The sequence below is a fragment of the Papilio xuthus genome, unplaced genomic scaffold (assembly GCF_000836235.2).
Source record: "Papilio xuthus unplaced genomic scaffold, Pxut_1.1 DF825946.1, whole genome shotgun sequence".
In the NCBI taxonomy this organism is placed as follows: domain Eukaryota; kingdom Metazoa; phylum Arthropoda; class Insecta; order Lepidoptera; family Papilionidae; genus Papilio; species Papilio xuthus.
In genome coordinates, this window is record NW_013532703.1 from 2,949,047 (window position 1) to 2,975,227 (window position 26,181).

At 32.3% G+C, this 26,181-nt stretch overlaps 1 protein-coding gene across 1 annotated transcript in view; it reads right to left on the reverse strand.

The window, feature by feature from the left end:
• Positions 1–2,870: 2,870 nt before the first annotated feature.
• qsm (Zona pelucida superfamily protein qsm) overlaps positions 2,871–26,181 on the reverse strand; it is a 45,294-nt gene continuing 21,983 nt past the window's right edge. The window contains exons 3-10 of the mRNA XM_013321718.1: positions 8,471–8,566; positions 6,001–6,107; positions 5,609–5,757; positions 5,089–5,169; positions 4,648–4,797; positions 4,293–4,440; positions 3,761–3,905; positions 2,871–3,459 (exon numbers count right to left, since the gene is read on the reverse strand). Of these exons, the coding sequence (XP_013177172.1) occupies positions 3,263–3,459; positions 3,761–3,905; positions 4,293–4,440; positions 4,648–4,797; positions 5,089–5,169; positions 5,609–5,757; positions 6,001–6,107; positions 8,471–8,566 (1,073 nt within the window). The 3' untranslated portion in view covers positions 2,871–3,262. The remainder of the gene's footprint in view (positions 3,460–3,760; positions 3,906–4,292; positions 4,441–4,647; positions 4,798–5,088; positions 5,170–5,608; positions 5,758–6,000; positions 6,108–8,470; positions 8,567–26,181) is intronic.

The window sequence follows — 26,181 nt, forward strand, 5'->3', positions numbered from 1 at the left end:
CTAATTAAAAAAATCTATTGAACTATTATAATTTAGAGAAAATTACGTAAGTATGAATTTACAAAAAAATAACAGTTTTTTTGCTACAAAAAATTTCGTCGAATTAAGGGTTAACATACAGCTAAAATGTTATTAAATCAGTGTCTAAGTTTTTTATGATTTATGAATGTGTTTCTTTAGATTATCAATAAGTAAATTGTATTTTAAACATTCCGGTGTTTAATTGTTATATTTTTAACTAAATGTAATGTAGATTGTAATTCTTTTATCATAAAAGATATCCACCATCTTAACACGTTAGCTGCCATGTCGGACTATATATCCGACAAGCTAATGTTTCAATCAGGCCGTGTCGGACTATGTGTCCGACAAGCCATAGTTCCATTCAACACCTCGCTGTGGCTTTTTAATCAAATTGTTGTATACAGCGTGACCCGCAAGGCCCCATTCAAATGGTTTTGGACAAAGTTAAAAAAAAATCGTGTTGGCAGCTAACGTATCGTACGATCATTCCAGAGTGAACATTACATACATGATTTGAAATAAATAAAAAGCTTAAAAGTAATCTATCCTGTAATTTTTAAATCGTTTCATTTTAACTTTTAATATTCATTATTTACATGAAACGCTATTTCATTTGCGAAGTATTAATACACTAAATCAACTGTTTTGTATATAACCTTTTCTTTTGCTAATGTTTTAGTTATAAAAAGTAAATTTAAAATTTAATTGTAATTGAACAGTGTAGAAGAATTATTAAATTCAAAACATATATTTTTGTCTTTATTAAAAGCTAATTGTATAATAATATTTTTGCTGTCAACTAAGGCATTATAATATTAGGAAAACGAGTAATTGACAACATTAATATCTTATTTTTTTTGGCAAAGCTGCTGTTCGAATGTTGTTTAGAGTCGAATATGGATAAGGGAGAGTCATTTTCCGGTTATTACGGACAACCTCCATGAGCGCGAAACTCTGGTAAAATCTCTATAAGTGAGAAAAATGTCACAGTCCCTTGGAATCTCGCGAACCTAGGTTCGATTGTATTTGTTTTCATAACTGCGTTAACATGATTAGTAACACTTAAGAAATAAATTCGAATAATTTATTTTTAGGAGCATTTAAAATCGTATTTTGCAATTTAAAATTATTTGTGGTTTATCCTTTGTAAAATGTAAATTTACGAAAACCACATACTTCTAGGAAATAATGTTTTTATAATAAACTTTAGATGTCTTGTGATTTATTAGATATTTCTTTATGAATGTTTATTTCCTTTATTAGTATGTTTAGATTGATCAGTTAAAATGATTCTATTAAAAGACTGAAATCTTTGAATTCGCTTTATTTACAAACCTTAAAACAAATGCTATGTTACTTGTTTTTTTTAATTTGCATATTTTTTACTCTACAGCTGTGGTGTAAGAAATATGGAAATCTATATATATATAAAAGAAAGTCGTGTTACACTATTTATAACTCAAGAACAGCTTTACCGATATGGTTGAAAATTGGTGAGGAAGTAGCCTAGAGCCAGGAGATGGACATAGGATACTGTTTAATCTTTTTTTCGAATTTATGCCTTGAAGAGCTGCTTTTTATTTAACTTATCTATATATTAAGTTTTTTTATATATCCACGAGGCCGGAGTCGCGGGTGACAGCTAGTATTTAATAAAAACACAGTAAATTACTTTTCGTACATTTTTAATTCATTTGTTAATCTTATCTATTAGCAGTTTAGAAAATACAAAACTGAAAAATTGTTACGTATAACGAAGCACCATGTAGAAAGTTTTGCTTAAAACAAAACAGAAAAAAAAACTTAAAAGTGATTACTTAATACCCAGTCCTTTCTATTAAACGTTACAAAAACGTTGGATATTTAAAGGAAAACATTTTGTTCTTATTTGGACAAGTTAAGGGATATATAGATCGTATTTTAAAGTAACATCTCTGCCACGAGCTCTCTATTATTTACCGAGACCAAAATGTCTGTTTGAAACATATTATTATCCCTGTTTTATCAATGAAAATGACAGGGATGACAATATATTTTACAAAGCGATTTTGGTCTCAGAAACAAACGGCTAATATAAATACTAGATGTAACGGTGTTAAAACAGTGTTAGAATATGTATGAGTACAAATTTGTTTTTTTAGCAAACATTTATAAATGGATTGGTTATATGACGTATTTTTATGTGACTATTTGATATTTGAATTATTTGTCACGTAACAATAATAGACGCGTTTAAAAAGATGGAAGTTAAAGTAGTCATTTCCAAGCAATGCCCTATCCATTTATAGATATCGGTGTTGGTCATAAATTAAAAACTATTTACCAATTTAAAGTTCGAACTAGTAATCCAGATTTTTTTTAAACCTTGACCTATTGGTGCCAGTGACGAAATGAGATTTAAAAATAAAGTTACAATATTGGTATATTTGTTCATAAAAGAAGAAAAAATGAGCACGTATTTCTTATTGAATAAACCCATTTATTTTTAAGACTAGCGGACTTAAATGCGTCAGCATTAGTATTATTGTTATTTTAACTAATAATTAATTAGGCACTAAACTTTACGGTATACTTAAATTAAAATTAAATCACTTTTACTTAAATCTAATCATTTTATAGTAATTAAAATGTAGTTGGTAAAATGTACGATATTAAGTTAACAGTTAATTATTTGTGATGCAATTATTTTGTATGCAAATAAAGATAGTCTAATTGTCTTTTTATCACATTAAAAAAAGAACAGAGAGTGCAAATAATTTTTGTCTGTGGGTTTGTGAGCCCAAAATTTTGTATAAAACATATAGTCATCCATGTCATTTTGACAAAACAGAGAGAACGATGTATTTTGGTCTCAGAAACCCACGGTAAGTTTCTGTATCTTCAAAAATTATATAAAAGTCATTAGAGAATTTGTTTTTATGATTTCCATACACTATAAAATGTGTCTAAAGTTTAATTATTTTTTTTTTCATTTAAAATTCGGTAGCTGTTTGACAAACTAGAGTACTGTATTCATTTATTTTTAAATAAATGTAAATCAAAATATGATCTGTAATAAAGATAGAGTTTTCTAATGTTAACAACAAATTTATAGTATGTCTCGCTCTTTAGTATAAGTTCGTCTCTCTCACAATCTGCATTTAAATGCGAACATACAAATAAATAAATTTTATCGGGATCTAGAACATTCCATTTAATTTACATTTATTTATAAAATAAATGAATAGTTAATGTAATATTAATAATACGCTAATAGTAAGCCAATGAAAAGCAGTACGCAACTCTGTGTGAGTACATTGGCGGCGTTGATTTGTTCCGTCGAGTGTATCACCAGCCTATTGTCCTGTGTGTGCTCGGCGACTGTGGCAGGCGTGCCGTCGATATCTCCTAGCTTCTGATTAGCTACCTTCAGATTTTTTAATAGCGACAGATATTCTGGAATATTGGAAAAGAAACAAGAATTAAATAGCAACTACAAATTAGTTACCCTTCGAACCTTAATAGTAGATTTTTTATGAAAAATGGGCACCAATATTATAAACAACGTATTATTTTATTGAATTATAAATTGAGAAATAACGGTGAGAAAAAAATTATTGAACGCTGTTACTGCATTCAGACATTAACTGGTCGCTAAGTAACTCGCTTAAAGTTCTCATGTTAAATCTCCACTAAGGTGCTTCCAGAGTGACAACTAATGATTCTTTTCTTAAATTTTGTTTAGCAATTAACAAACCCGAGTCTCTGGCGGCATCTGGGTCAGTCCAGTCGACCTTGATGAACGTGGTCAAAGATACTTCGTATACTTTGTTGGAGTCAGCGCTGGAGGCAACTGAACGCCGTTTTCTGCCGTATCCTATTGCGCCGTTACTGCATTGGACCTATACACAGAGAATATTGCATTTAATCAGTTATAAAATAGAATCTTAAGAAATAAATCGTTCAATAGATTTTAGAATAACGCCTATTTTTCTTTTCTTTCCATTATCGAACGTTTTATCTTCTACAATATAATGAGCTGTTGCCCACGACTCCGTTAGCATGGAATTAAAAAAAAACTTAACAAGCAGATGATCTTCCAGACTATGTTTAATCTACATCTGACCTGCCAAATTTCATGAAGACCCGTTGAGTCGTTCCAATAATCCTTCTGACTAACATTCATTCATTCATCTAATCTTTCTTATTTATAATATTAGTAAGTAAAATTAAGTTCTGTCTCTAGAGAATAGTAAAATTGTAAGCTGTTTATCATAATATGGACTTACCCCCTGGCATTTGTCCAAGCAAACGGTGACAGTTCCTCGGAACTGCACGTAAGTGGTGTCCGGAAACTTGAAGGCTTTGAACTTGGCCGCGAGCACGTCGCCGTCGGTCGTCACGAAGTTGTCGAATAAGTAAGGGTCCACAGAACAACTGGAATTATTTCAAATGTGTTTAAATATGCTTTGTCAATCTATAAACTTAAAATGAAAACTAGAAATAGATTTTTAGATCATTCAGGGCATAAAAAAAAACTCAAAAAAAGAATACTTAAGATTTAATTTCCGTCCCACAGACTTCTCCAATTTTGTCAATTCTCCAATTTTGATGATGGAGATAATATCAATGATAAAGTCTTACCCATTGAAGACAATGGTCTCCTGCTGCTTGCCGGTATCAGTGACTTGCATGTAACTAACAAGCAGACCGTACACCGGCGCCGAGGAGTTGTCCAAGAAGATCTCCATAGACAGCGGAGTGCCGGGACTGACTGATATCTCGCCAGACACCCTGCAAACGTGATACAAGGAAAAGAAGAATCTTTTTATTTTACTAACATAAATCAACTTCTTAATAAGAGATTTGCTTGAGTACCAATAAAAACTTTTTCTTTTGATCCAATACCAATTACTTGGCCAAACTAGTAAATATAATAAGATCTTGATTCAATACTAACTAATAGTATTGAAAGCACTAATTTACTACTTTTTTATCTTAACGTGAACTTCATGCTCGTAGTGGACAACAGGATATATTTAATAATAACTTAAAAGACTTTAGTTGTGGGAATTGAATACTCACTGTTTGCCATTTTGCTTTACAACTGCTCCTAATACTGGTTCTGGTGCACGACCTTCCTCGTATCTCGTGATGTTTAGGACACTGGAATTAAAATTTAGAGATTTTATCGATAGCAATGATTTTGAAAGAGAGAGACCATAATTTAAAATTCGTTACACGCGGATGTGATTACGTTAAATAAAGATATTATGGATTTCCATAGGAATTTACTTCAGCACCAGAATTTCATAAATTACATTTAGCACATATAGCGGTCGCCTGCGAATTTGTTTGCGCGAAATTAAAAAATAACATAATTGGTAGCTTATGTGTTGTTCCATATTATGTTCTATATGCATACTAAATTTCATCGAGATCCGTTCAGCCGTTCTGGTGATATCTTCAGTCAAACATCCATCCATCGATGTAAACATTGGTATGTATAATATTAGTATGATAAAAATTACTCTGTTCTAGAGAGGATTACACTGTATTTGAATCGAAAGATTGTGAAGCTTAAATAAATGGCAAATCTACTTACTCAGGTTCGTTAAAGTCTAGTGGGAATGGCTCCACAGCTCGCCTGGCGAGTAGATGCGGTTTGCCGGTGACCATACAGCGAACTGTCACTGTCTCTCGTCCGCCATCGCCCAGTTCTATCATTATCTTGTGGTAGAACGTACGTCTGCCCTGGAATATAAGTTACACTTTAAATAAATGCGTTAAAATAATTTCCTGAATAATTATTCGTTGCAGTATTGAAAGATAATTGAGGCAGAACTTTTAATGTAATAAAGAGCGCTGATTTTTGGAAGAACCAATGCGATATATGTCGCCGTCTTCGTGACAGTTAGGACCATCCTTTCGTCAGTCTACTCTTGTACAGTTTTCACTCTATATTAGAAGTAATTGCTCTAAAAATATTTTCGTTACCGTAATTTGATTGATGACTCTGGTTACTCCGCACTTGTGATGGTCCTGCAAATCGAGGACAAAAGTCGCAGCATTGTTCTCGATATTCGGTAGGCAGGGTTTGTAATCTGGAACAAGTAAAAGTAAATCTGGTTGAAAACAAATATTTGCCCAAAAAGTGGCAGTACTATAATATATATCATCTTTATTATTAAAAATAAAGAAATTTATCGTTCTTCCTTTTTATTTAAATTCAGCATCAGCTCATTATACGACCCCACCGAGGGGCTCGGAGCCTGTTCTAAGTTAGAGGTGACTAGACCATAGTCAACTACGCTGGCCCAGTGCGGGTTGGTTGACTTCACACTTTAAATTTCCTTCCCAAATATATGTCGGTTGCATCACGATGTTTTCCTTGACCGTAATTCAAATTACTGTGGATGACATAAAAGATGGATATGAAGAAACATGGTAGATACAGACTCGAATCAAATGCTAACTATTTAACACTGATGAATAGCAGTAATTGTTTGAAAATCGCTGGAAACAGCTAGACAATTTATAAACCGTCAGGTTTCAACGAAAAAGGTAAAGAAGCAATAGTAACCCGCTTGGTTGTAAATCTTTCCACCTCGCGTATACTGAATTGACACATCAATGGAAGCGAACGTACGTGTATAAATATCACATAAATGTTTTCGAATCGAAAGAAAAGATCTGCCACGATCCCCGTGTCGTGGGAACAGTCTGATTTATGGATGAATGAAACTACAATAACATTAGAAGTTAAATTCATAAAATCAGATGCAAGAAGACAAACTGTTGCATATAAACCAAAACTAACTTTTATATATCACGGGCTAAAAGAGTACACCATGTTTTTGTGTTATAAAACTAGCAAAAGATTTTATCAGACCTACATTTTTTACATGTCATTAGGATAGGTAAGTCAAGATACACTTTTGTATATTGAATCTTTCAATGCAATAAAGTAGATGGTGCAATTAACGATGACTTGAAGAATGAAATTCATCAAGGTAAAGGATCTGCACAGTTTAGACGCATCTACATGTCTTGACGAATGAATTGCCAGGATTGAATGGATTTACTGCATTTGCTTAGTTCAATAGCGTTTGAGCGAGCTATTTATCGTTTACGAATAATCAATTGAAAATATATTTATTGATTTCTTGAATATATCAAGAAAAGAGACACCATTAATTTTTTTTTAGAATTGAAATATAAAGTAGGAAATAATTCATAATACAGTCCCTGGTAGCTTTTCAAGTTTTTACTGGAGAGATACCTGAATCGATAAATTTTAAAATAAATTCTGTGAATTTATTTCTATAGCCTGGAAGAACATAGGCTATTAGTTAATTTTTTTTTAATTCCGTGCGGACGGTGTTGGAGCGACAACTAGTTAATAGATGAACTCATCAAATATACAAGACCAATTACGGCGATTGAGGTAATTCATAATATATTATTTCATAAACTCTATCTTATATTAATCTCATTCAAATTTAATTCCTTTAATTAATTCTGGATCGTATATCTAATCTGACAGGCCTTTGTGAGCAGACTTCATAGCATTAAAGGAATTGAATCCTTTGATGAGAATTAAAAAAAATAATTATAAGATGTCAAAGGAAGGAATTTAAATTGAAAGCGCTTTTTCAATGATATACAATAAGTGAATGGTCCTTACAGCCTTCACTTTCAATCTCAGATAAAACAAATCTTAGAATCTCAGTAAATTAAGAAACTTATAGAGATTATAAAAATAAGTAATAACTAGAAATAAAAATACAAATCCTTAACAAACGAGTTTCTAAGAATGCTAAGCAAGTCGGTATTCCAAACAATATCCAATAATTCACACAAACACATCAGTGGACATAAGGAACACGGAGAAGTGTGTGCTAAGGGCATACAGCGTATGTGAATTGTTAACAGAAATATGTTTTTAGTTAAAACTGCGGTTTGTCTAGGCTCAGTTGATGAGAGACTGTTCCCGGGAAAGAATATTAAAGGACCAGTGCATTTTGTAGAATATTACAGAATCTTTACTATTGCCCTAGATGTCGCCAGGAGAGTTGGGCGAGGCAGTAAAATAGATACAAAAAACAACTTCGAATGGTAGTTGTCCCCTCCTATACCTAGACTAGATCATCGGATAGTGAAACTCAATACTCCTGCACTTAAATATAGTCACTAAGGGATTGTCAAATTGCTTTCTTTTTAAATTCTTCAAATTCTTACAAATAATTACTCTATAATATCGGTTGTTTCAATAGAATCATGCAGATACTTATCAAAAGTAATGGTGCAATGGTACATGAATGTCCTGCCAACTAAGAGGAGACTAACATATATTTAGTTCACCCAAGCTGACACCAAAGCGGTTATTATACAATTCAACATAATTCTACCTTCTTCAACAAAGTGGAATATCTCTACAAGACAAAGGGCAGCGGCGATAGTTTACCTTTAAGGTTGTCGAGATAGGTGATCTTCCTGTCTCCATCCATGGGAACGGTGACCGCCATCACTTCTGGAGTACATTGCACCCGGGATTCTGAACCTGGTAACAAACAAAGAAAATTTATTAATATTATTCCTCATAACCGATGGTTAACTTATTTAAAAACTTAGAAAGCGGATGCAGTAGTATCCAGACTTTATTGTGGGTTTTATTTCGTTCGCTGCTCAAAACATAATTTAAGGTATCTGCCTTAAAGTTTGAATCCTATAAAATACACATTTATACTATGTTAACATAAATCGGGATATTAACGCATATAGATTTATTATTAGCTCTAATATGTTTGTGACGTTTTGATAACATTAAAATTAATCCATTACGATGTGAACAATACAGTTTCTACTCTATCATGAGAATCTTTTTGTACGTGAGCTGTTAATTAAAAGATTAGGAGGCGAAATTTGCAAACTTACTTGACGAGTTGCTATTCGGATTGTGAGTTGAATTAGAAGCCGTGACATTTTGCATTACATCATTGGAATCATTTTGCAGTCATGACACATAGAGTTGGTTACGAAATTTTTCCTTATTTTTAAAAATATTGGTGGTATTCTTTAATTTAAGATGTATAAAAATAGTTACAACATCCCGTATGTGGAAGAAATCCTTTCAATTTCCAGGCAATACTAATTCTTTTCTCAAATGATTTATTTAGTAGCATTGTCATTACATTCCAAAATTGCTATGTATATGTTAAAAAAATAATCAAACATCGTAAATATATTACCAATCCGCTTAAACCGCGCAATGCAATGTTCGATTCCATTTAAGGCATAAGGATAGTAACCATTGTTATAGTTCCAGAGAATTTCCCGAAATGATAGGGCGTTGTTCACACGAGGTGGGCAAAGCGGAACGGGCATCGAACCTGCGCTGCCTGGACCCGGAACCAGTGGCCGAGTCTTTGTGTCTATGGATTAATTACCTTTATGGTTTAATGCGATTCTAACACGGAATATAATCATAAATCAAATTTTTTAATACTACCGTAAAATACTTTTTGTGATTAAGAAAATATTGTTTACGAGTGAGCTTGAATTTCGTTTTAATTATTAATTAATTTAATTGATGCTTGGCTGTAATTAAAATGCAAATATTTTGGTTGCAAAGAATTCATAGCTGATTACTTTACGTGCTTTATTTTTATTGACTTTACTTACTTGAAATGAAATCAAATCTATATTAACTTGTACAACAGATAAGATTATTTGTATATTAATATTATATCTTAGTAAGCATTATGAGAGAATAACAAATATATGACTAAGTTCTTGGAAGACGTGAGCATTATTCAACGCTAACATAACATAGAAAAGTAATATAAAATCAAGGAAATATATGATATTTAACAATATTAATTATTCATTGCTATAGGAACTAGGTAGTCTAACATTAAAAGCTGTTGCTGACAAATATATCGTCTAATAACAAAGATATATGCGTAGTAATATAGTATCGTATTTAAAAAAATTAAATTAATATTTTATCATTGAAAATAATTCACTGTATTTATGCACTAGCTGTCGCCCGTGACTCTATTTGTGAGGTATTTAAAAAAAAACTTTATAAGTAGCCTATGTGTTCTTACAGAGTATGCTCTACATCAATGCCAAATTTCATCGAGATCCGTTTTCAGAGTTTTAACAAACATCCATCCATCTAAACATTGCATTTATAATATTAGTAAGAACTAAGATAACATTAGTAAGATACTAAGAACCTTGTAATTTTTAAATATACATGGTGTTTTATTTTTCACTATAAGTTTGATTGTTGCAAACAATGGATAGTAATACATTAAGATGGCCGATACAAAAGGTAGCAGTAGTAGTGAGCGAACACAAATAAAGCCGTGGACCGTAACTAGTATGCGCTTTGAACCGTAAACGCGTGCGCACAAAAACACTTCCGCGGACATACGATGCACTCTTAATATATAGTCTTAAAGATTGTGTCTTCAACTGTTATACAGGATGTTCAAATTTTATTACACTAAATAATGTATACTAAATAAACTTAATATCTGTCTATGGTAATATAATATACGCTTCAAAAAGGTGAAGTATGTATTATAACTTTAAAAGTAAATATCGTAATTGAAAAAGTGTTTTAATTTGAAAGTGACAGGTGGTCAGCCTAGTTGTTTTTAACCACGACCGTGTAATATAAATAATCAACTTTCGAATACATCAATGATATAATAACCGAGCATAATTAAAATGAGGAAAATAAAAAAAGCATACGGTAAATTTGCAATAATTGGCGTTAAAATTTGTAATTTTTAGCTCACGTGAATAGGTTTGCGGTTTCAATTAATATGACATAACTGTATTTGTGTACTCTAAACAATTGTGTCACAGGCGGAATGAATGCAAAATTATAATGCTCGGAACTGTCCACTCTACTTTTACTTATTTGTATGCTATTTTCATATATAAATGAATTATAGTAGACGCAAATTAATAAGCTGGCGGTACATTTTATAGCAGACCTGAAACTTTTGGTACTGATCATCAGGTCAATATGTTCCCACTGAGAGCCTCGGAGCCTACCCTAATAGGGGTGACTAGACAGTAAACCACGCTGGCCTAGTACGGATTGACTTCACACATATCTTTGAATTTCTTAGTAAATATGAGCAGGTTGCATCATGATGTTTTCCTTAATCGTAATGATATCGGATAAATGTCCATATGTAAATGGCGGGATTCGAACCCGAGACCTGCAGATTACAAGTCAGGTTCTTAACCTCTGAGCAACAGTCGCTCCTGGTATTATACATCTTATATCAAGAAATTACATAAAGTGGTGGAAATTGCACCAACATACGACGTAAATACAAACGCTCAATTTTCTTAATAGTCTGTAAAAAGTCATCAAATAAGATTTAATTATTCATCATTAATTTATATACGTAAATGTTTTCTGCTGATTCAACTATTTATTTACTTGTCTCAAGGCTATGACCTCGATTGCCGTGCATATTTACATTATAGGCAAATATAACAGCTGTGTTTTATCTTGCATATGAAGAACTATATATGTATACTAGCTGTCGTCCACGGCTCTGTCTGCGCGGGATTAAAAATAGTACTCGATACTCGGACCTACTTGATATGCATATAAAATTATATAACAATCGGTCAAACGTTTCGGAGGAGTATGGTAACTAATAATGTGACACGAGAATTTTATATATAAGGTATTTTAGATCCGTTTTTCTTTCGATTATATCCTGGATAGAGCAAATTAAGATGTAGAAGACAGTGCTCATTTCTTTATTAAATAATGGAAATAGTAGCCGTGGACAAGATGCTTTGGTACTAAGAATATCTCATCATCTTTTGCAACAAAAGGATGTAATTTGATATCAGCCTATTTAAAAAAGGAGGAAGGCATATAAAGTTATCATGTTCTAGTTTTAAAGTATGTTATCCTATTATTAATATTTCTATTTACATTAATTCAGTGACCATGAAAATGAAATCAGTAGAAGCTGTCTGCTCGTTCTAACAGTTAGAACATTTGAAAGGTAATTTTAAATCATCCTGTATTTGCGTTGTGCGTAACGATCAGATACGTCCGGACCTGTTCAAGACCTGCCTCTCAACTGGACCTAACTAATTGCAAACACGTTTGTATGTGGAGCACCGTTTTGGATAACTTACCATCTTAGAGCACATCAATGGTAGATAAGTAAAATTTTGTACACATTTAATGTAGCTTGAAATCTCGATTACGATTTCTCACATTTTTTTAGTATAATTCTTATTTATTTATTACAAAAATACATACTGTAGGTAGGTAATATTTGTGAAGATCGTAATTCAGTGAAGTTAATTGATAAGAAGAGGAAGGAAGAAGGTAATTTTGGCCTACTGACAGTTGGTTAATCGTTTTTGATCAACTTACTGGCTTTAACAAGTAAAGAGTTTAATATTTAAATTTCAAACACTAATAAAGATTAATTTTAAATGCTTTCAGATATATCAAAATATTTTATACTTGCGACAATTTTTGTAATTTGGGAAAAATATACCTAATAATATAAAACAAAACAAATATATTATAATATAAACTTAGTGACAACTTAAGTATTCACTTAATTAACTGTGTTTTGCAATTTAATTGCAGGCGAGTAGTTTTGACCATATCGATAGGATGCATTCCCTTCCTGCAACTTCGTGGAAGCTCGAAGCTCGCAGCTTGATTTATTGACATTGAAGCGCAGTCAATTGAATTATTGAAGCTTTCATTGAAAGCTTTGTCGTCGTTGTTTTAAGAATTTGTTCGTTAAATGATAAACGAAAGAAACAAAAATTTTATTTGTTTTGTTGTGTAAAGATTGTGTTTTATTTTTCGTATACATTTTATTTTTAAATTGTAGATTTACCTTGAACTTTAAAACTGTTTGCGTTTTAAATGTTACGTTAAATTGTTATGTAAATAATTTTATATAAAATATTTTTCTATCAAAATTAATGCTTGAAACGTTAGTTAAAGTGCGTAACCACTTTTATTTAAAATGAAATTAATAGAAGTGGTAAATAATACAAGTTTATAAAATCCTAAGAAAAAAAACACGATATATTTATTTTGAAAATTATTAATCTATTTTAATTAAAATATCAGACCTCTTTCGTTAAAAAATAATTAAAATAGTACTATCTTACTGATATTATAAATGCGAATGTTTAGATGTATGAATGGATGGATGGATGTTTGTTTGAAGGTATCTCCAGAAAGGCTCAACAGATCTCGATGCAATTTAGCATATATCTAGAACATAGTCTACAAGAACACATCGGCTACTAATTAAGGTTTTTGTTAATTCCGCACCGACGGAGTTGGTGCGAAAGCTGGTAAGTTAATATTTCGTAAATTCCGTACATGTAAAATGTCAGTAGTCACACGTTGTCTTGTAAAATGTATCTGGTTGCCAATTAATTTTCTTTATAGTGTCTACGGCTGCGGCGACGGCGCCATAAGCGTGTTAGGTTCCACTGAAAATGGCCGTCGCGGTAAGCAATATAAATCAAGCGTAGGATTTTATACGACGTCCCTTTATGTGGACGGCTCGTACGTAACTGTTTGTGATTGTGTGTCCCAATTTATGTGCTGTAGCGGCTGAAATAATTTTACTATTTTACTAATATTATAAAAGCGAATGTTTGTATGGATGTTGTCAAAACTGCTGCAAGGATCTTGATGAAATTTGATATAGTTGTAAACGTAGTCTGGACGAATACATAGACTACTATTTTTTTTAATTTCACGCGGACGGAGTTGCGGGTGCTAGTCCATTGATAAGAATACCTTATTTACTTCTAGTAGTGGGTTCCCAGTGTCAAAACCATCATAAAACATATTATGTTTACTACATATTCTGGGAATGATAGAGTACGCTTCATGTTCTGTTTTCTTAAATAATACAAGTGTCTAATGATAGTGCCAGTAACAGATGAATGTTTATTTAAATATTTATTATTGAATAAAATAATAATTTAAAAACTAAATTTTGGCTAAGACGAATTTATTTTATAACTTGTTAATTTGAAATTACATTTAAGGCAATTTAAAAAATCTATAAATCGTTCATTCCATATCACTTGTACCACACGTTAAAACTACAAAGATCTTTCGTTAGCTGAAGAACTGTTAAAAGGAAATGGTTAAATCGAAAAGATTTTATTTAGCGATTGAACTGAGATTGCCTATCGGCGAGACAATCCGTCCACTTCAGATTAGCACAAACTTTTGCCGCTTTCGTTAACCATTTTGAGAAGGAAATTTATTATCTATTTAAAAAGAATGAAATGTTTAATTTAAACTTTAATTGAATTAATTGCCTCTTAAACTAATAGGAAAATATTTACTAATTACCTTCTTCATTGTTCATCTTTTAAAGACTTATATTGTTTTGTTTTCCGAATTGGAATGTTTGCGTATATCTTCGTTTCAATATAAGCAATTGCTATATTGTTTTGTGACGTCAGACTTAAGTAACACACAAAGATTTGTGGTTACTCAATGTAACGTTAAATAGAATTCGCGCGTCATTACGTAACAGACGGTTCGATATTCAAACGCGAATCACGTAAGTACTACGCTGTTGCTATCGACCGGATGCAAGTGGCCGGATACGTCGGCGCATACAACTGACCGCTTCTTTGTTGTTGCCCTATTTTTTACTTTCTCCGTTTCCATTACGGATAAGTCTAGACTTTAGGTGATAGACAGAGAAATACTCCTACCATTTTTCCTTATAAGCTGTCGCCTGAGACTCCGTCCGCTTGTAATGAAAATAAACTTAATTAGTAGCCTATGTGTTCTTTCAGACTATGTTCTATATCTATGGAAAATTTCAGCGAGACCCGTTCAGCCGTTCTGGAGATGCCTTCCATCCATCTAAACATTCGCATTTATGATATTAGTAAGATAGTAAGAAGTAAGATTTACTCCTTAAAGTACGAAACTTTCTCATTGAATAAAGGGGTTCTAATATTAAAGCTGTATTTCTAGACGGCAAAAATACTTCACATTTTTGCCTGTATTGTTTATTTTGACAGCATTTGACCCGTGCTTATCTTAAACAGAAATCTTAATTGCCGAATGCTTAAGAGATAATTTTATATTAGGTATCTAATATATTTGTGAAGAGGTATTTGTGGTGATGAGGTTAATAATAAAGCGAACTTTACTGTATAAATGTCAGTCAGTTTATAATAAGACTAAAGGTAAGGTCAGTGCCATAAATTAGGAGCTACATCTATTATTGTTTCCTAATGGAAACTAAAATAATGTTAAATAAAGTTGCCTTTAAATAATAAATAAAATCTTAAGATATTTTAGACTTATAAATATGAAGAAAGAACTCATAATATAAACACACATTCGCTTTCCACATTCACATATACATACCACACCTGGCTTAAAAGAACCTTTACAATTACTTATGATTACCCATTTTTTTATTACTAGCTCGACTCGCGACTCTGTCCGTGCGGTATTAAAAAAAACTTTGTAAGTAGCTTATGCTTTCTTTTTGATTATGCTCTACATCTATGTTAAATTTTATCGTGATCCGTTGAGCCATTTTGGACAGAGACAAACATGCATCCATCCAAACATTTGCTTATTATTAAGATTATACATATACAAACAGTTGCACACTTTCCCATCTGGCTTAAAAAAAACCTACGCAGTTAGGATTCACCACTTATTCAATTATCGACTTATTCCTGTGACGGTGTAAAAAATATAATTATGTTCGTAAAACTTGCATGTCGGGAGAAGCAATAACAGTAATATGTCTGCCGTACTGTTCTCTAGCTGGACAGTCAGCTGCAGACCATATTATCATATTTTATTGCTACGTGTTTTATGACGATTGAAAAAGTGGCACAGGAGGTAACTGTTACGATAGTGACGAACCGTTGTCGATATCGATAAAATATTAAATTGTTTTTAAATCGACAAAAAATAATTGTAGAGTAGAACTAAGATTAGATTATATAACTTTCTTTTGCATGGTCTTATTTAGGGTTCGCGGGAAATCTAAAGAAAGATACTTTGCTGCGGGGAAGTAAGGTTGTGGGGGATTTTACCAAAAAAAATCATCGATGGTCATCTTCTAGTGCGATCCGCGTTCTCTAGGCTTAGCACTAACCTCCCACCTCTGTCTCTTTCTTGCCGCTTATCTAACATTTCTGAATGAGTCATATATACGAGTACAACTAACGAGGATCATGTAACATTTTAGGGATTTAAGATAAATTTTAGGGTAAACATTACTTAAGGCAATGATGAATACCTCACTTTATATCGAACATATTAATTTATTCCATAACTACAAATAAATATATTCAATAAAGATTTTCGATATCGATAAGGAATAGGTACATCATTTTATATCCCTTTTATTTATCGACAAACACCGCAAAGCAATTCTGAGAGAGGATCTATATTTAAACGGTAGGTTGTAAAAATAACCGGTATTTAATTAAACAGTTCTTTGAAGTTTATTTTTACTCGTACGCTAAAGGTTTGCTAGGATATTTATGAAACATGTCTGTTGATAACGATTCTTGTTTTGTAGAATTGAAAGTAAGTTCTCTCGACTCTATCAAGTAAGAGATTAACTCGAACATAAACATAGATAATTAAGTTTAAAATAATAATTATTATACTTTAGATGGGAAAATATTTAAAGTGAAGATTTTTTAATTTCGCGTGTAAATTTTTGTCTAGCAACTCTGAAATAAAATGCTTTAAACAATTGCCTATTGCCTTGCCAGTTTACATTACTGGATGCGGGCGGCACAGGACCGGGCATTGTGGCAATCGATGGGGACAAGTTTAGGCTGAGTATGATGAAACAATTGCCTCTCTCTCTGTTTCTATATGTCTTTTGTTTTCACGTTAGATTAATAACGCATGTGATTTTCTCCTCTGCACATGTACGTCGTTAACGCCACTGTATTTGTTGATAGGATTAGCGACCATAAATCCGAGATGTGGTCTACCGCAACCGAAGTCTACACGAAGTTCCCAAATGTCGCATTGTTGTGATTATTTGTACGCTCACCGCAAATTACCTGGTTAGACCTTTCTGCCGGAATACCACTATTATGATGATATATTGACTAGTGAGAAATAGCTGAAGTAACCGGTACGTTAACGACGGTTTTCTACTGCTCTGGTGTCCAGACTGAAATCGAAATATTTCTTTTGTCTAATAATAAATACAATAATCTAATATTCTAATCATCCTTTTAATGATTATTTCACGTTCAAGACTTAGTCTTAATCGCTTTAGAAACGTTGGAGAAAACATTCATATCGTTAACCTAGTCAGAATTACAGTTTTTATTGTTTACATAGACTATGAATTAACCTGGAAATAATCTATCTAATTTGCAGGTCAATTGTCTACATTAATCGAGATATAAAATTATATTATATGGATTAGAAATCTGCGTAAAATAATAATAGAAACTTTGTTAAATAATTACTTTTAATGAAGTTGTAACTACGTTTGGAAGTTTTTATTCTAAATCGTTATATATTTGTACTACAACATGATATTTAGATATTTTTGTACTTAAAAACAGTAGATGTAAATGTATTTTCTAATTTATAGAATATCCAATATAATATTTTAATTAAATTTAAAGTTCGGTCCTTATTTAAAAGTTCGGAAAATACTTCTTGGTGGTCAAGCATACACTTTGTCGATTGATGTACGCAAACATTCATGATACAGTGCAGGTATTGCCATTACATGGTATAAATAGTTCAAGCCATATTGGCGCGTGTGATTGTAGACAATCGATGAGTATGAGAAATATTAACAAATCAATCGGAACCACCAATTTCATTGGACAGATATTCAACGATTCTTTTAATTATGTAATCGCCATAAATTAGTTATTATTTTAATATTAATTATGCCTTCAAAGCATTGCCAAAAAAAAAACAATGCAACATTTGCAATTGCTTGTTTATTACACTGTAAAAAAAGAAATGAAAATTTACACACATTAGTATAACAATTATTTAAGTTTTGAAAAAAAAACTATCTGTACTGATACGCGGATTATTTAGACAAAAAATACCACGCGCCAATTTAAGTTGAACTGACTATAAACACGCATAAACTAGATAGAGGGACGTAAGTGGACCGGAGCTCGCGGGGCCCATTTACCCAGTCCGGGTGAGGGCACGGAAGTGCTGTTAGTGCCATGCCACACGGCTCGAGACTTACCTCGCCACACGACAGGGTAATTTTTCCTGTTATTTGTCTCCTTAGTTATGTCCAACACGCGATACGTTAAACGATTGCGCAGTCAGTTACATTCATAAATCTAACCTCGTTGAATGTAATATGTGGTTACAGCTTTGGTTCTTTACGAGATTTGTACTGTTTAATAAATTTAAGACTACAGTATATGAAAATTAGAATAAATTGTAATAGAAAATAATATTTGGTATCTCAAAAAGGATAATAAAGACATTGGATTTGTCAGGATATTATTTTGCACTTTACTAAGATATCAGAATTGAATACCTTATAACATAATATTTTTTTCTGTGCATCCTCTCCTCCGTCGATTAAAGGTAGGCAACGCTTATGCAAATGCGTAAGTTTATGGGCAACGGTCACTTCGCTATTTCAACGATTTCAGGTGGCTGCTCGCTCGTTTGCCACCTTATGATATAAAAAAAACGTCATAGCAAGCATAAAATATTTGTTTTTGAGGATAAAAAAAATGGTCTTAAATCTGTGAGATCTTGTAAAATTAGTTGAATATGTATTTTATAATGTATTAAACATAATAATGTAACTTGATGTATTCTGGTCAACAGGAAAGAGAGCAAAATGATCGATCATCATGTAATAAGGCCTGTGACACACTGACCCAGACGTAGGTCAGATTGTCGTCAGGTCATCTCCGTGTGTACGTGCCCTAACAAGGCATTCACGCCCTGTGGCGAATCGTGCGTGTTTCCATGCATTCATTCCAATGTACTAAGAGACCCTTGACCTCGACATCGATGTTTGTAAATATGCGAGTGATGTATAGACTATGAGATATAATTAAACCCTATATATTGTTGCACGTTTAATTTAATAAAATGTTTTTTTTTTTATATATAAATTTAAAGGCAGTAGTCATAAAAACAGTCTATGTAATTTAGTATTTTTCTCCTTATTTTACCCAAAATAATTTACTAAGCTACATCGAATTGAAATTAATTTTTAGTTTTAATGGTACCATGTATCAATAATTTGATTCCATTTATGTTGCAAAAAGAGTACATTTATTGGTGTATTAAATTTTGCAATATCGTTTTTATTGGTCGTTTAAGATCTCAAGTAAGAGGTCAAAGATGTAACAAATTCAAAGAATTCTATTTTGTAAGATATTTAAATTCAATAAATCCAACATCGGTCTCTTTTATTGTCTAGATCTGATCTTAGATATGATGCGAACTTTTTAATTTATTAACATAAAAAGCTGCATAAAAACAAACTGAAATCCAGACTATACACTTTATCCCAATAAATAATCTCCAACCCTAAGTAAGAATGCCACCTCATTTCAAATCGATCAACGGGTAACCGACCATAATAGACAAATATGAATAAAGTAGCTAACGCTTACAGTTCTGACTGGTTGAAATTAAAAAAAATAGTAGCCTATGTGTTCTTCCCGACTATGTTCTACATCTGTGCCAAATGTCAGTGAGAGCCATGCAGCCGCTTTAGAGATACCTTCTATCAAACATCCATCAATGCATCTAATCTTTCGCATTTATATGTTAGTAAGGAGTATCTTAGTTGCCATGACACGTTGCTTTCTTCATTTTCCCAACAATAATATTTAAACAGTACGTAATATTACAAAACAAAAGACAGATGCGTATCAAGGAAACTAAATTATTCTTAAACCATAATTTACTATAATCGTTGAACGTAAAATCCCACGTTTTACGGGTTATCACACTTTGCTATCGGCCTCCGTATGAGATCTTTTTTATCGGATAATTTGGTCTGGAATAAAGAAATTCTCGTGAGACGAACAAATGGGGTACGCGTGTGTTTTTATGATAATTTCACGATAGAAAATTGCTATGTATGGTTACTTAAGAGGCATTTTTATAGCGTTCTCGAATGCTCTATTAAATTTTTAATATACAACTTATTATCTCGGTCGTCTTACTCTCATGATACTTTTAAGAATACTTCACACTTTAATGTTAAGTACCAATTGACTTATTCGAAATCAATCTTAAGTTACTAAGTCTTTACTTTCAAAGTAGTAGCTACTTTTTCAAGAATGTGGAACTCCAGCAGAGTAAAAAATAGACCCAAAATATGAAATAAGAGTGAACAAAGTTTTTCTTTCTCTGTTTCGTTTAAATAATGAAGTTACGAACGCTAGGAAATGTTTGTTCATCATCAATAGCTCACTATACGTCCTCACCAAGAGGCTATTAAGTTAAGGGTGACGAGGCCATAGTCAACCACGCTGGACCAATGCGGGTTGGTTGACTTTACACATATCTTTGAATTTCTCTGCAGATACGTTGCATCACGATGATTTCCGTAACCGTAAGAACATTGGATAAATGTTCATATGCAACTCGAAAATCGATGAACATATTGGCACTTAGGATTTGTTTGTTATGGTATACTAAACAATAAAATGCATCCATCTTTATCTTTATTATTATTTAAGGGGGACTGATTGATGCTGAAAGGCAGTATTATGAAACCTGATCTAGTACTTTACTCTCAGCTATGCTTTTTTTCATTGCTCTTTTTCTCCTGTCTAACTTTAATTATTGCTTTTAAATAAAAATGAAAAGAAAGCTGTAATTTAAATTGTAATTAAGATTACACTGACGTATTTTATTACTGGAAGCCGAATAAAACAACACACCCATAAACTTCTCCACCTCCGTAACCGCCTAACACGTTGTAAAATAAAAAAGTCAGGCTTACTCTATAATCTGGATTAAACCGTGCATTTTATTACAACGAAAAAGGTATTTTTAAAAGTGAATCAGAATAAAAAATACACGCTCGTAAGGTTGCTTTGGACGAGAAATATTAATGTCGTCTAAAAAACAAAGAAGAATGGCGGGAACTCGTTCTATATTTAAACCTGTGTCAATTTTATTTTTTTCCCGCCAGACTCCGTTTCGACTACTAAAGCTTTTTCGAGTTATTATCGAAGTGACAAATGGCGTTTGCCTTCTGTTGACAGACTTTAACACTTAATTAAAATTGGTTTTTGTATATTATCGTATCAGTAAATTAGAAAATACGTTCTCCCTTTTTATCGCAATCGACATTGATAGAAGATGGCTATTCGTTTAGATGAAAGCCTGAGGACTGTCCATTTATCAAAGATGGCTTCCAACGTCAATAATGTTATACACTCTCGTAAGAAAAAGATAAAAACTTTTTTTATTTGTGCCTTTACTCTAACAGTGATTTAATATGCTTGTTTAATTTAATGAAAGAACAATTTTACTGTAATTCAGTTGATTGCATAGCTTCTACTGTTCATCATCATCATCAGCTCATAAGCCCCCACTAAGAAGCTCGGAGCCGTATATGTATATATATATAGAAATATAGCAAAGATCTACGATTATTTTCTAAAAGCTATACTGTGGTTGACAATGGCCTAGTCACCCCTAACTTAGGCTCCGGCTCCGAGCTTCTTAGTGGGGGCTATAAATATATATATATATATATATATATATCCAAGAGTGCTCGTTTATAGCTTGTACTCGTATTCAAGCCCTTATTTTATAATACACTAGCTGTCGCCCGCGACTCCGTCCGTGTGTAATGAAAATAAAAATTAATTAGTTCCCGGCAATTGAATTTTTCTCACCTTTTAAACCTTCCCTAGACCTCTACGAACATTTCAAAACCAAGATAAGTCCGTTCAGCCGTTTTCGAGTTTAAGCGAGACAAACGAACAGCATTGATTTTTATATATATAGATTAATCAGTCACGGTTAAAGTCAAAGCCTTTAAAACTATATAGATTATCTACTGATTATTTCAGAAAGAGAAATTAAAATAAAAAGAAATATGTTAGTACTAAAACAACTATTAAATAGTGTTTACATAAATATTGCAATCGTAAACTTAATAATACGTTATCTTGGATCGAGAACCTGTGGTTGCATCACAAAAACATAGATGTTAATGCGGGGAGAGCGGTCAACACAATTCTGGGAATCTTGTTCATTGTTCGCCGGCCATAATTAACGCCATAGTATGGAAGGGTAAAGACAGGCACGCCGAGTATTTTTTAATGACGTAGTTATAAAGATTCTTTTATTTCATTCGTAAAATAAGCTACCATTCACGTATACCAAAGAGTAAAGGAGGTCGTGAATTTTTATCCTTGCATCATTGGCAGAATATTTTCTTAGTGCATTCAAAATTATTTTTTTAATTACTTGATTTTGTTAGTAATCTTATCAGATTATTAGAATAAATGTTTTTTTATCTAATTTCAAATTAGTCATTTTGTTTTGACTAGAATTTAAAAAAAATATGGCTGATTAAAATCCACGTTAGAAATTTATTTTTAATGCTCTAGTAAAGTTTATATTATCTTCATCTTCTGTCATTAGTTAGGTTACAAACGCGCCTTTGTCTGCGGTCAGACTGTTGCCTTCCTTTTGTCTTTAACAGATACGTCTTTGGTGGTCTTACGATATTATAAAATGTTTTAAGGCTTCGGCGAAATTGCGATGAATCGGTCGTTAGATAATCTAATATTAAATTATTAAATTCTGTTTTAGATAAATATATTTTGAACTAAAATCTACACTTTAAACTAAACGTTTATTTCAAAGTAATAGTAAACATCCTAATCAAATTTAAGAAAAAAAAAATGTGTGTCAAGCGATACAAACAAAAAAAAATTAATGATAAAACGAAATTACTTTAAGTTGTTCCAATAAGTTTAATAAAGCTTTTCTTATTTAAAGATAGTTGTTAATTCTATAAACATAGTTGCATAGTTGGCAGTGTGCGTCCGTTGCACATATTCCATCATGATACGGTCTATTCATTTTTATTCTTTTAAGAACCGGCCAAGCACAGGTGACGCGTCGCAGGATTATCCGGCCAACATTGTCTACTTTGTATTTCAAATGGAATGAAAATTAGCCTCTGTTTCTATCATTATCACGTGCACCTTTATAAATTAAGTATGCTAATTATTATTTTATCATCATTAATATTTTGCCGATGCGTTGACCAAGTTGTCTGAGAAGTACTAGGTCTTCATAAAATATGGATGTGAAAAACGAATATATTCTTTCCAGCCTAGTATAAAACGCGTGATTGTATACAATTTGCAGCGTACAGTTTTTTATAATAAAATTAATTAAAATGTAAAAAAATCTTAGTTGCCAGTGTTTTATTTCGCTATCAATAGACTCATGTTGACTGCCAGTAATATTTTATTATTTTTCTTTTCTAACGGATCGGTTATTACAGTTACGGATACCATAATAACCGTTAAACAGTTTCTACATTTAATAGTTTTTTTTTCCTTATAGCAACCTTTTTTGCGAGATCAATGAGGTTACTGATCTAAATTGATTTTAAAATGGTATAAACGTAATATGATAAAAGCAGGTATAGTACAATCTTTTTAGTGTATTTGGTAAATACAATATTTTTTATATCATAAGGTGGCAAACGAGCGAGTGGCCACCTGAAATCGCTGTAATAGCGGGGTGAACGTTGCCCTTTTTAGTTCCCCGCGGACGGAGTCGCTGGTAACACCTAGTAGAAAATAAATCAATGAAAAAAAAGACAATAATGAAGAAAAATAATTTTGACATAAGAGAGAGAGAGAAAGAGAGAGACGGAGAGACTACGAAGACGCTGTATTATTAGTAATTTATAACGTAGGAAAAATAACAATATGTTTAAAAACTAAGTAATTTAGTTGCGTATTGTGTCTTGGGCTAACGTTGATCTGTTGTATTTACATAACCGTGGTCACGATATCTCTACGCGCTCATTTAGTGGAATTATGTATCAAGTTATATGTGTACAGAATATAAAAAACAATCTATCGACCGCGACTCAGTCCGCGCGGAATTAAAAAAAAGTAAGTCTATTTCAAAATTCATTTTAATTGAAAAAATCAATACGAAATAAACAACTTATCTTCGTATATGTTTCATATTATTTTCTCCATTATCTGTTGAAAGATAATTTATCGTAATATTTTACTGAAGCTTTTGTACCGAGAATTCCTTTGTGCAAAAGAATTAAATAACAAAAGCTTGTCAGAAGCAGATATAAAAGGTTATACTCGTATTAAAGGACAAATTGTATTGTAGAGTTTTATATTTAGATAGGTTGACAGCTTCATTTTATTTTCATTCATAGTTATGTCAAAACAATTTTATTAAATTTTAAGAAAAAATTGGAACAACGGGAAGTGGGTCTAATTTAGGTTACATAATTTGTTTTAAAGTTTTGATGTTTTAAATTTTAAAATACATTAATAATCTCTCTCTGTCTAGCTCAATAACATTGAAAGTGAGGTAAAGTGGTTACATTTATGTCCTGTCTCTATTTAGGTTAATTATTGCGCCACATTGGTCGTGTCAGGTTTCGTTCCATTAATAAAGGTGCGGTGCTCACGATGTTTTAATAAGGTACAGTCGATAACACAATTTATTATTATTTAAATCTATATACGAAAATAAATCATAATTTTCGACCTAAGTGTATCCTTGGAACGGCATGATGGAAGATCTTTTCAATTAAGATGCCTAATATTGGGATATCCACGCCGAATACTTTAAAATTAGATTGACTGGTATTTTTAAAAAATAATTTAAACAAATAAAATTGATACAGCAAAAAGTAACTTCTTCCGTCCAAATTCCTTTTTTTTTCTTGTTTCATTTCTTTCATCAAAGGAATGAAACTTTGTTATGTCCTTAAAGGCGAATAACAAATTATATCTTTATCGAATTTTATTAAAGTCTTTGTATTCTTCTAGACTGTTATACATCTTTGCCAAATTTAATCGTCGTGCATGCAGCCATTCTAAAAATACCTTCTAAGAAATGTCCATCCAATCATCGAAACATTCGCATTTATATTATAATATCAGTAAGATTAACTTATCACGCTGGTAAGAACCGGTTCCTTTAAAAAAAAACACAGTAAATGAGATAACGTTGTCATTAATTCTTATGTAAGGGCCAGGGAACGACACCATTAAATAGATTGGTATAGATGGATCACTGCAATTTGGCCCGTGGCATTGAGTGAGCAAAGATACTCATGTAAGCGTAATGTTGAGAACATTTTAATTGTCATTTCCATAAGATTAAACCGTCGTAAATAGAAATATGGTTTGAGGCAAGCATTTATAATTTAACGTACGATTTAATTCATTATTCAGTAATATTTCTGGCCTAGTCAATAAAGCATTGACAGAATATGAGCACTAGCAATTGTCTGCTATTTCATTCGCGCGGAATTAGAAAAAAACCTAACAAATATAGCCTATGTCACCAGGGGAAGAAGAAGAAGAACGCCACCGCCGTCTGTCGGCGTTCGATGGGTCAACACCTTACCAGCCGAGGCACGGCAGCAGAACACTTCTGCTGTGGGTGCCGACTGGAACGGACATTGAACCATCGCGCGTTACCTACGTTGTTATTATTGTCATTTGAAGATTGAAAAGTGGACCATAAACCCTTCTGCAATCGGCAACCCACCTAATTTTTTTAATTTTTTTTCAGAGGGGAATGCTTTATGTGGGATGCTCCTCCATAGCGGAGGCATACCCACTGAACCCCTCTGTTCCTATAGTTTTTATTATTTTATTGGATTTATTTTAAAATGTTTTTAACTTGTATACAGATTTCACTGTTTAACCTTTCAATTTTAAATTTTTTAATTGTTTTAATGTTTTTTAACCTAGATGTAAGAAAAGAATGTGATATAATTTTAAGACTATGTAATTGCTGTTTAAACACTTATAAAGAAATAAAGATATTCCCGCACCCCAAGTCCCTGACAGCATAAGTTAGGGGAACGAGAGGGTGGCATAGAGCCACACAACAAAAAAAAA